Here is a 13,117-nt window from a genome sequence, read left to right as displayed (position 1 = left end):
CACGCTCCTCCAATCTGGAGACTTCACAACCATCAATCAAGTCGTAACCTCACCACTCCTGTCGAGAACAACAAGACAAACAGAAGTAACTAACGAAGACGACGACGAAACTCGACTCATGTGTTGTGTGAGACTCTTTCCACTTCAATAGTCTGATTTATTGATTATGGTATTTTTATGGGATATTTTGTGACTTACCCCAAATAGAGACCTAAATTAGCGACTTATCCATGACTTGACCGGAAAATAATTTTTTTACAATTTTGGTTTCTGTTTGACTCTGATACTTTTTTTACACTTTTTTTCCCATGCAACTCATTATGACAGTCTTTCTCTCTTGTTATTCTTTCTGACATTCTCTCTCCCTTCTTTTTCTTTTTGCTCTCATTCTCATTCTCATTCTCCTTCTTCTTTTCTGTTTTTTTCGTTCCTTCTTTTTTCGTTTTTTTTCTTTAGTTATTTCTCTTTTTTATATATTCGTTGAATAAATTGATAGGATCTAAATTGATAATAATAATTAGCGTTTATTAATGTTACAGGACAACACGCTATTTTGATTGGTGAAGGACTTGATTTGGCAACATTCAAGTAGATATCCTATATGCTATTGTATGTCTTAGAAATGTAAGTTTAAATATAACAGACAACCCTTAGGCTAACAAATATATTTACTAAAATTTTTTAAATATTACATATGTTAACTTATATGTTAGCATGATACATGCATCGTTAACGACCAATAAATAATATTACCACCAATTAATAAGGTCACTATATATTGTTAGCTGATACAAAATTTGTTAGCAGATACACATTTTTTTAATTTTTACATGATTTGATAGTTAGTTTGTTAATTGATATGTTGTTTAGTATATTCTCTCTTAGTTGATACTTGATACAACAATTTATCAAAACATGTAAGCCAAAAAACAATAATACACATTGATACACTTCTCGAACATTTATCATCTTCATAGTCAGTTAGATGAAATCTTATACTATTTAACAGTAAATATTCATTATTTGGTATTGAGCAATGTATCAATATGCGAAAACATTTATCATATAAAAAATCATATATCATTTAACAAACAATGTACCAAACAAACATGAATAAACTATCAACCTATGTATCAATTAACAAACCACACTGCATGTTTTGCTAAGATAGATCAGAATTATGTGTAGCATGTTAAAGAAACAAAGTATCTACTACGAAAACATGTCTCAAGTAACAAAAAATATATTAGCTGATAAATTATGTATCAGGCAAAATGTAACATCTAATAACCCATGTATCATCTAACTAACCATATATCTACTAATGAGACCTATTTGTAACATCTTACCACACATTATCTCAAACGGCGATATAAAACTGAAGTAACATCTGACAATACATCTATCTCAAACGACGACATGAAACTTAAGATCTATCAAAACATGAATAATATCAGGTAACATGTAAAATGTCTACTAACAAAAATGTTATTCATATCGAAAATAAAATCACAGACTCGCTCGTCCCTCTTCGCTCTTGAGCATATTTCCAATCTTGAAAAGAGACTTCATCAACTGCTTCGGCTCTAGATCTAACACATATTTCACCTGCACCACCAAACACATCTCGGACTTCTATATAAATTTGATGTACATAAAACTAAATAGCCAAACCCAAAGAATGTATATCATCAACGATTAAAACTTTAAAGAGAACAATATTACCCACCTATTTTAAGCTACTGATGAAAAATATGGGAAAATTTTCAAAGAGAGTTAGATGTAGATTGGTAAAGTTTGGAATAAAAATTAGAGAATGAAGTTGAGAAAAAAGAATATAGTTCGTACGTGAGAGGAGAGGAAAAAAAGGTTGGAAATAAGATGATAGAGAGTTAGAAGATAGGATAAGAGAGAGATAAGAGACAAGTAAGACCACTTGTATGATTCAGTCTTACACACCTATTCTACAAACAGTAGACTCTATGTAATGTGTCAGATGAACTGACAAACTTAAAATGGCGTTGGGATGCATAGAGTAAGGATAAAATTGGAAAAAAATATATTAATATTAAATCAGGTGTAAAATTCTAATTAAAGCATCTTTTATGTGCATAGAAGCCAATTAATTCTATTTTTATTTAGTTTAGTAACAAAGTAAACCTTAGAAGAATAAGCTTACCTTTATGTTTAGAAAAACTAGAAAAAACGTTATGTGGTGTACTACACACAAATGACCATTGTGAGTTGTGACATCTACTTCACATGTGCAGTTAATTAGCGGAATAAGTTTTAGTAGAAATTTAATGTGGATTACCGAACGATATACATATGTACGGTTAATAAATTTAGTGAAAATGCTAATTTGGATCATGCGTTGGTGTCAATTTGTACATTGAAACTTCCCACCGCGTAAAATACTCTGTTTCTGAAAATTATGATTTGTTAAGATTTTTTTCTTATTCCATAAAAATATATTTTATATATTTTAAAGTACTTTATAGTATATTTTAACATACATTAATTAAATATTAGAGAGGCTTACTGATCCGGAAAAATAGCAAGGGTGTTGAATGATATATTTTTCTATCTCGTTGATAATTATTTAAAATATATAATAAAAATAAATAAAAAATTTAATGTAAATATTCATTGTGTTCTTAATATTTATGAATAGTCTAAAATTTTCTATTTTCAAAAAAGGAGGGAGTTCATGCTTTATTGGGTAGCTTTACTAGCTACACTAGTACATTGATTACAAAACCATCTCCTACATGAAAACTAAACAGATGAGAACATAGTTCTGCAGCAAGGGATGGTGTATAGATTGAGGTTGTTAGTCACCTTGTTTAGTAGACTATTGATAATCATATAATCTCCTTCAAACTACATTATAAAACAGCATCCTAAAGACCAACATGATTGCATAGTTCAGATAATGACATTTCTAGTTGTCTAATAAATTAAAAGGGAGATGATGCAGATATTGTACCGTGAGAGAATATAAATGGCTTAAAATTCATTAGTGTAGTTGATTTGAAATTTGCATCCTCTTCTAGAAGGAAGGTCATTTGAGTCCTAGTTTTCAGCATGAATTTTGGATGCCAAGCATTAATTATCTATATATAATAAAATTAACATATATTATTGATTTCACTAGTTCTTGTCACAATAGAACAAAATATGATTATGTCTTATCTTGAGCCACCCCCACTTTAAACAAGTTGATATCTTCTTAACCAGGTACACGCATAAACATTTTAAAAAGAAATTAGCCGTTCTTAAATATCATTATACAGGATGTTGACAAAGTCAAACCCACATTTTTTGTGCTTAGACTTGGTGGTTATCACACAAACATTATCAAGAACCAGGGGCTGCTCATTAGTGGGAGAAGCGGTGGGACCGTCTCGGATCCAAGTCCGTGTTTTTCCGTATAATAATAATTAATGAGGTTAATTTTTTTTATAAATTTATATTTTTATATATAAAATTATAAATAAATAAAATTGAAAAATACCTAAAATTATTTGAAATGTATATAGTTTTATTTTCTTACAAAATATTACTGATTAAATTTTAAAAATATTTTAAACATTATCTGTATATAAATTTTATAGGGTAAAATATTGTTTTTTGCCCTAGAATCCTTTACAATGTTGATCCATCCTTGTCAAGAACACTAGAAAATATCTTATAATTTTGTGGTGGGTACATCTGTCATGATTCATGAACAATATGGATATGCCTAATATCATGTTTAGACCCAGTGATATGCAGTGTATTAGTGTTGGTTATGTGGGGGTTAAGCTCCAAATCAACGGATATGATTTGATCGGGAGATATTAATCACTTTACGCTAAAAATAGAGAAAAATCTGAGATATGGAAAAATCAAAAGTATAAATTTTTATTGAATCTTTTTAGCAATTTTAGAATTTCTTTTTTCTTTGAAGAATAGTACCCACAAATTCCGAATCCAAAGAACACTAACGGAAACGGCAACGACAATAACGACGGTCCACGACACCCAAACCCATCTGGGTATGACGTCATCAGCCCCTCCACTGACGTAAAACCACGTCATCTTAACGATAAGCATCGGCGCCAGAACGCACCTGCAAACGCTGTACGAAGCGTAAAACGGCACCGTGACGAAACGGTGCAGACTCACCGCGAGAGGAGCGTCGGGACCGCGCGCGTCCGCGAGTGTCCACGAGTTCTGACACGCGCTCGTCGCCTCGGCGACGATGAGGAGCGCGAGGAGAGCGCACGCGCCGTGGGCGACGAGGTACCTGCACGTGAGGAAGACGAATAGCACGGCGGCGTGGTGCGCGGCGAAGAGCCCGTCTCCGCCGGCGGGAGAGGGGAAGACGGCGAGGTGGAGGAGATCGGCGAGGAAATAAGCGGAGCTGAAGTCGAGGACGGAGTTTTGGGACTGTGTGTTGGGGGAGGAGAAGCCGCGGTTAGGATCGGAGAGGAGAGCGCGCGAGGCGAGGTAGACGGCGGAGACGCCGTGGAGGAGGGAGATTAAGCAGCTGGAGGCTAAGGGGCGAGACGCTGGGCTCCATCTGCGGAAGACGTATAAGTAACCGAGGAGGTAGACGAAGACGAAGACTGAGAAGAAGAATGGTAGATCCTTGAAACTCGTGATTGCCTCCATCACTGACGAAAGATCTTCTTGAAGCTCTTTTAAAAGTCTATACGTGTTGTCTGTGTATATATATAGATGAGATATATTACGAGAGAAGATTTGACCAATGGAGATGGTTGAGGTTTGTTTAGAGAAAAGAGGTGTTAAAAGGTTGGGGGAAGGAAACACCTAAAAGCGATGACGTTTTAAGATGATTATTATCTAAATCCTAATCTTGTTACGACTTATGAATATGGTGTCATTCACGTTTCCTTTTTCAATTTGGAAATTAATTTTGTAGAGTTTATTTTAAACTAGGGGTTGGCCCGCCCTACGGACGGATAAGTTTACATTAATATTATATTTGTTATATCTAAGTTATTATATTTTACTTTTCAAAATTATTATTAAAAAAATCTATTATATGTTAGTTTTTGGTTGTGGCTGATGAAATGTAGATATTATTTAAATTTTATTATTCTTTTTCGAAGTTCTTAGATTTTAAATTATATTATGTATTTCAGTAAATTATTATTTGTTGAGAGACTGATGTACTGTTGGATTGAAAATGACTTATCGATTTAAATAAATGATAAATTATTAAATGTTTTGTTTATAGATTTGATCTTAAAAATGAAAAATGGAAGACAATTCATAAGTTGCTCAAAAAAAAAGGAAGACAATTCATAAATTCTTTAATAAGTTTACTGACTTGGTGGTGCAACTAAGAGATAGATACCAATAGTACTTGGGTGTTCGAAATCAGAATTAAAAACATAAACTGGTTGGGGTTGGCTATCGTAGAAATCAGAAACAAAAACTTAAATCTGTCTACCGCATCATTGGTTTGTAAGGTTGGTGGAACCCTTTTAAATGGTATCATCATAATACAGAAGACCCTGACTGTCTTGCGAGTTAACTTGAAATTAAAATCCGTGAGCTTGACTTGAAGTTGCATAGGCGTCCAACTATGTCTTGGAAACACTGTGGTGTTGTTATGGCTGCTTCTTCGTTGGGAGCACTCTCAGGAGACTTATAGATATCTAGTGTTACACTTATTGATTATAAGTATCTCTCTCATTTCGTTCATGACCAATGGCGCTTGTCCACCAACCAGTTTCAGTGCTGCTTAAAGATGACAAAGGTTGCCTCACCACCACCGTCATCACATACTTTAACCTCAAACCAATATCTATATATATATATAGCATACGATTAGTCGCATGACTTGCGAATAATATATATAAGACATAAAGGGGAGCTGTAGATTCATTGATGATGCTAACAGAACTGTTTGAAAACACTTACGTGGAAGCTATTGATAGCTGCGGAGGAGCTTTTGATAGCTGGTGTGGTATCTCCATTTGCTCCAAACCTAGCTCGAACATGGTTGAATATGAAATGTGTTTATATAGGATTAATTTCGAGAGCGGTGGACGACGACATGGTTTGGCATTCATATTTTAGTACTTATAACTGGTGTGACGGTGGAGAAACATGCTGGCCAAAACTAATGAATAGTGGTGGAGTATGAAGCATATATCGTGGACACTCTGAGGATTTTTTTTTGGTGAGAAGGGAAGATTTATTCACGATTACCTTGATAGATATTTTTCGGTCACACTGAAGTCGGAATCAAAGAAGAGTCGTGGGGAATCTGTGAAGCTAAGGGTTACAACACCTGAAAGTATAGATGGAATGGTATTAGTAATGATACACATCCGTAGAGAAGTCTTTAAATGTGTAACTTTTCAAGTCTATGAATAACTACAATTACTATATGAAACATAAAGATGGAAAGAGACGTACCTCCAAGTATTTTTTTTGAATTTAGAGTGGTTAGCAAGAGTATTGACGTTTTTGTCTCAGTATCATTCCACCTACCTCAGAAAGTGGCTGCAAAACCAATCTAGACCCACTTTTAATCTTCTCACAGAGTCGGAACTTCTCTAACTGCATTATGATTTGTCTCGACGCTTTCTCCTAAAGTATTCACTGTCTAAATAATAGCACTCGAAGCAATGCTTATAGCTTCAACTCTGTCCATGAAAGCAACCTTCGGGAAGAAACATATATTGTTTGAATCCGCAAGAAGAACCCATAAGCTTTTCTTTTTGCGGAAAGGGAAGTAAGCCGAATGAAGAATACCGCCTAATATTCCACTGAGGCGTTTCAGAGTGGCCACTGTCGTAAAGTTGCTTTCTCGAAAACTTCTTCACCTTTTGTTTTGCAAGTGACTTCTACATTCAGAGAGGTATCATTCTTACACCTTCACGATGTCCACAACATCGCTCTCCATCAAACCAGCAACCTCCGTGAGTGGTTAAGAATGTTCTTCCAGGTGCACCTCTTGAAACTCTCAAAATAATCCAACCTGCAACCCTATCCTTTTAGCATTAAATTTATTTAAATAAGGAAGTTGTAAGAAAGGAGCACTGAGAGAAACATCCCACAATCAAAGAACAACATTAATATACCTGAAAAATCCTTAAACGTTTTGGGCAAAACTGCAAAAGTATATTTGCAGAAAAAATCTTAATTCCTGAACAATGCACTGAGAGAGCTCCATTAATCAGAGTTGAGGATTTAACCATCCATGGCCTTGCTTATAGCGGGACTAACCCACCATTTGCAATAAACTCCATGATCAAGCTTCCGTGCACCTGATAAACCAGAGATAATTTCACAATTTTTTTGATTTTCAATCAAACCCATTTTTCATAACAGGGAAAAAACCCACGATGCTTTTGATCAAATAATCAGAGGAAAAAGCTTACTTTATTGTATAAGATGTTAGGTGACGAAGTTTTTAAGCAGACATTGATAGAGTTAAAGAGAATTAGGTTTACAGATAGTCAAGTAATGAGAGAGAGAGAGAGAGAGAGAGAGAGAGAGAGAGAGAGAGAGAGAGAGAGAGAGAGAGAGAGAGAGAGAGAATTCGCCATTAGTAGAGTTGATGTTTAATAGTGATTGACCTTTGGGATTTGGTCGAATTGAGGCTGTTCATCGCAGGGACGGAACACATTTACGGAGCTTCGAACGGTTACGTTGGTGGATGATGAGGCCGAGTTAATGCGAAAGAGTGGGAGGAGTGGCAGGATCGACGTTAATGCTTGAGTAAATGGTATATGTTTGCCGAAAGCTGAATACGTTACAGAGCCATTGTTTGGTGTTTAGAGCTTCAGAGAATGAAGGTGCTGGTGATGAAGATTAACTAAACCTAATAACAACTGGGCCTAAGAGAGTGATAGCCCATCAAAGTATTAATCGTTTCAACATCGAAATCGAAACAAAATGAAAATAAATGAGGACAGGTGTCACAAAATGCCCTAAGCACATTGGTGAGGTGGCTCAAGGAGGAGAGAGACAAGCCAACTTTATTGTATAAGATTGTAATATCTACCAAACTAATCCTTAGACATTATTTTAAAAGTTGCTTTTTAAATTTTACTCAGGTGTCATTACCGAATTCAGTTTCATTTAGAAAAAAATGAAATGACTTACTAAAAAAATAGGACATGACATGAAAAATTCTAACATAGACAATTATATTAGTGTTGATTTATATTTTTAGTAATTTTTTAGATATGATAATAACTTATACATCATCATTAAAATAAATATATTCAAATATAACATTAAATAATATAATAGTAAACATATAACAATTTTTTTTAAACTAAAATATATTTTATTAATAATTATACAATTTTTCTATTACTAGAAATGTTCTTCTTCAAAATGGTATACAACTTTTGTCACTAAAAACATTTACGCAATTTTTACAAAAATTATAAATTAGATCTAATACTTTCCTTTTGATATCTACAAATTTTAGAAATACTATTTAGTTTTTTTAATTTTTTTTTATAATTATACAATTTTTATAGCTAATACTTTTTCTTTTTAATTTTTTACAATTTGATTTAATATATCTTAACCAAAAAATGGCTAAAAATTTATCCAAGATTATAATTTTAAATATATACATATCTATTCATAAATATTAATTTTAAAAAGAACAGATTTTGTTTTATCTTAAATTTTATGTTTAGTCAAATCAAAATTAAAATATTGACAAAATAATAAAATCAAAAATATTAATAAAATTATATGGTATAAATTTTATTTTTATTGTTGCACGTGGTATAGAAAAAGATCTAGTTCTATTTGATTATTATACTTTTTGGATAACTATTATGTGAATAACATCAGCATCGATGCAAAATGGTTCGAGTCTCTAAAATAAAATAAAATATTATTTTCTGTTATAAATCATATGATGGATGTCCATAACCGGCCCAGTCCGGTATCGGCCCATGCGCATAGAGAGAGAGAGAATCGGCATCTTGTCTTTTCCTTATTAGATTATGATTTGTACTCTTTTCATATTTGTATTTCTTTTCTTTAGTCTTTCCATTATTCTATGACGGTGTAATTCCCTATATATAAAGGGCTCCTTATGTTTATGAATAATACAGAACATAGATTCTATTCTCTAGTTTCACAACACGTTATCAGCACGATAGAATCTAAAACCCTAAGCTAAAATCCAAATCGATAAACCCTAAAACCCTAGCCGGCTTGAACCCTAATCTTCTCGGCGAACACCCTTACCGATCGCGAACCTTCCCGATCCAAGCTTCAACCTGTTCGCGTCCTGACCTAAGACGATCTCAGCCTGCTCGTGTTCCCGAAGGACAGCCTGCATCCAACGATCCAGCTCGCGACAACATCAGCTCGCGATCTGATCAACTCAACGTCCAGCTCGCGTTCCCGATACCAGCAAGGACAGCAAGCAATCCGTTCGTGTTCAGCTCGCGGTTCTTCTCTCCTCGGTGGTCCATTCAACCCTACTTTAGGTTAAGGTAATTTTAAACCTTAAAGAGAACCCATAATCGAATTTGGTTGCTTGATATGAATTGAAACCATAAAACCCTAATCATATATTACATATTATGAATCAAAATCTTTAATCAAACCCTAATGATCCAATGATCAGAACAAAACCATAAGGTAATAGATCCAAACCCTAATCGAGATTGATTGTTTGATCAATTAAAATCGAAACCTTAATGGTTTTGAATCTCAAAACCCCAATGAGTAAATCGAAGCTCATAATCATAAGTTTGATTCCCTAAACCCCACCCCATTGATCTAATGATCTAAATCGAAACTCTAATATATATTACCCTAGCCGCATACATGCTTATTGCATGAATGCATGAAATCAATTAAAACCCTAAAGCTAATGCATAATCGATTTTATCCAAACCATAATTAATCTTTGAAATCGAAATTGATTGTTTGAATGATTGTATGTTTGGATATAGTATGCTAACCTTGATTAATTTAAATCGTATTGCTAGTTTTGATAGATTGAAATTTGAAACCCTAATGTCTTGGAATAAAATCGAACTTGATTGAATTTGAATATGATCACAACCCTAATTTGAATATGATCACATAGAAATCCATATGCTAGGATTGCTAAATTCATAATTGAAATTGATTGTATGAATTGAATTTGAAATCGTATTGATTGTTTGATCAAAACCCTAAATACTTTAAAATAGAAATCGATTGCTAGCATTGATAGTTTCAATTAAAATCGAATACTAGTTTGATTGCTTGATCCGTTTTGAAATTGAAACCGCATTGCTAGTTATTCACACGTTTTCAACATTGTTTAAAACCCTAAATCGAATTTGATTGATTGAATATATTGCTTGATTGATTGAATTGCAATTACGCTTAGAAATCAAATGCTAGGATTGATCATGTCTTGTAGCCGTGTGGTTTTGGTTGCATCATGCATACATATTGAATGAATATTGCTTGATTGCTTGATCACTTAGAAACCGATTACTAAGATGTATGAAAAGATTGCATTAAGATCATATAGAAACCGTCTATGCTAGGATTGCAATCACGAATGAACTGAATGCGTGATTGAACTGAATGCATAATACGAATTGATTGCATCCAGTAGCCGTGCGGCTTGTTCCTTGTCATAGCCGTGAGGCTTGTTTGTACATTTCATATCCGTTAGAACTGATTGCATCATATCAACCTGATCGAATGTACATATAGAAACTGAATGCTAAGCTTGAGCATATTGATTGCATTCGCTTGAACACTTTTAAATCTAAATTATGAAACATATGATTTCAGATGTCGAAAATCAACAACTTGGATTTTCCTGTCCTAAATCTCTCTGGAGATAATTACTTGTAATGAGCACTTGATGCTAAGATCATCTTAAAATCCAAGGGACTCGGTGAATGTATCACCGAGGATAATAATGCAAGTGAGAAAGATAGATACAGTGCGATATTAACTATACGCCATCATCTTATTGAGAGTCTCAAAGATCAATATTTGACTATTGAGAATCCTCTAGACCTTTGGACAAAGTTGAAATCGAGATATGATCACCAGAGAACGGTGTTATTACCAAAGGCTACATATGATTGGAGGAATCTCAGAATCCAGGACTTAAAGTCCGTGGACGAGTATAACTCGGCCCTGTTTAAAATAGTTTCTAAATTAAAACTGTGTGGTGAGGATATAACGGATAAAGATATGCTTGAGAAAACCTTTTCCACCTTCCACGCAAGCAATGTGTTGTTACAACAACAACACCGTGCGAAGGGCTTCTCTACTTATGCTAATCTGATCTCTTGTCTTTTGCTTGCTGAGCAGAACAATAAACTGTTGATGAGAAACAATGAATTGAGACCTCCTGGAACAAACCCATTACCTGAGGCACATGCGACCGTAGATGCTAAGAAAGAGTCAAACCATGTCCAGAGTGATAGCCAACACAACCATGGTCGTGGAAAATGGCATGGACGTGGTGGTCGAGACCGAAACTCGTTTGGTCGAGGCCAAGGCAACTCATATGGCCGTGGCTCCTATGGAGGCCGTGGTACATCTTTCAAGCCACAAAACTTGACCAAATCCGTGTGCCATAGATGTGGTATGGATAATCATTGGGCTAAGACATGTAGGACTCCCAAACATCTCGTTGACCTCTACCAAGAGAGTTTGAAAGGGAAGAATCCTGAAGCTCATATGACTTATCAAGATGGTGAAGTTGATTTCAATCATGAACGAGACGATGTTATAGATTATGAAACTTCAGATTATTTAAAAGAATGAAGTTGAATTCGACATCTATGTTTTCGTGTTCTTTGCTTTATGTTTTCTATGTTTTGATTGCTTTGAACTTATTTTATTAATGAATGAAAGTTTTTATATGAAGCCTCTAAAGTATCATTCCAGGTATAGCCAGTCTCATAGAGGGATACGACCAGGCTAACATCATGTTGCCTAAGGGTACGCATCTAGAGATATCTGATGCATTGTATTCACCCAGCTCTAAGAGAAGCCAATTGAGCTTTAAAGATATTCGAATGAATGACTTTCATATTGAGACTGAGGGCGAAGGAAACAAAAGAGTTCATTCAGATCATAGAGATCGGCCAAGGCTATAAGAAAGTCCTAGAGTCTATACATGCGCTCTCTACTGGCCTTTTACTATGCTAAGGTTGGAATGATAGAGACCAATGATTGTGAGTTCACGTCCCAAGTGTTTAATGATTACTGTATGTCCATAGGGGTAAGTGTGAAACACTCCGTGGTACATGTACATACACAGAACGGCTTGGTATAAAACGAATTCAGCTAATAGCTAAACCATTTCTCATGGCGAAGGAAACATCTAAAAGCGATGACATTTTAAGATGATTATTATCTAAATCCTAATCTTGTTATGACTTATGAATATGGTGTCATTCACGTTTCCTTTTTCAATTTGGAAATTAATTTTGTAGAGTTTATTTGTAGTATCTACCAAACTAATCCTTAGACATTATTTAAAAAGTTGCTTTTTAAATTTTGCTCAGGTGTCATTACCGAATTCAGTTTCTTTTAGAAAAAAAATGAAATGGCTTACTAAAAAAATATGACATGACACGAAGAATTCTAACATAGACAATTATATTAATGTTGATTTATATTTTTAGTAATTTTTTATATATGATAATAACTTATGCATCATCATTAAAATAAATCTATTCAAATATAACATTAAATAATATAATAGTAAACACATAACAATTTTTTTAAAACTGAAATATATTTTATTATATATTATTAATAATTATACAATTTTTCTATTACTAAAAATGTTCTTCTTCAAAATGGTATACAACTCTTCTTCAAAATGGAATACAACTTTTGTCACTAAAAAAAATTTACGCAATTTTTACAAAAATTATAAATTAGATCTAATACTTTCCTTTTGATATCTACAAATTTTAGAAATACTATTTAGTTTTGTTAATTTTTTTTTATAATTATAGAATTTTTATATCTAATACTTTTTCTTTTTAATTTTTTTTTTTATGAAATGTTAAATTTATTGATCATCTTTGAAAAATATTTATGTATATCTATAAGGCGTTTACTAACTGAACCTTAT

The 13,117-nt window shown here is 33.7% G+C and overlaps 1 protein-coding gene across 1 annotated transcript; it reads right to left on the bottom strand.

Annotated features, from left to right (window-relative positions):
- Positions 1 to 3,882: 3,882 nt before the first annotated feature.
- LOC106375488 (TLC domain-containing protein At5g14285-like) lies at positions 3,883 to 5,133 on the bottom strand. The gene has a single exon (XM_013815415.3). It carries the CDS (start codon positions 4,657 to 4,659, stop codon positions 3,907 to 3,909), a length of 753 nt encoding a protein of 250 aa, XP_013670869.1. The 5' UTR covers positions 4,660 to 5,133; the 3' UTR covers positions 3,883 to 3,906.
- Between the last annotated feature and the right edge of the window lie 7,984 nt (positions 5,134 to 13,117).

Source organism: Brassica napus, chromosome C2 (assembly GCF_020379485.1).
Source record: "Brassica napus cultivar Da-Ae chromosome C2, Da-Ae, whole genome shotgun sequence".
NCBI classification, from domain to species: domain Eukaryota; kingdom Viridiplantae; phylum Streptophyta; class Magnoliopsida; order Brassicales; family Brassicaceae; genus Brassica; species Brassica napus.
The sequence above is the reverse complement of the archived record's forward strand: the minus strand, read 5'-3'. Positions and strand labels throughout refer to the sequence as shown.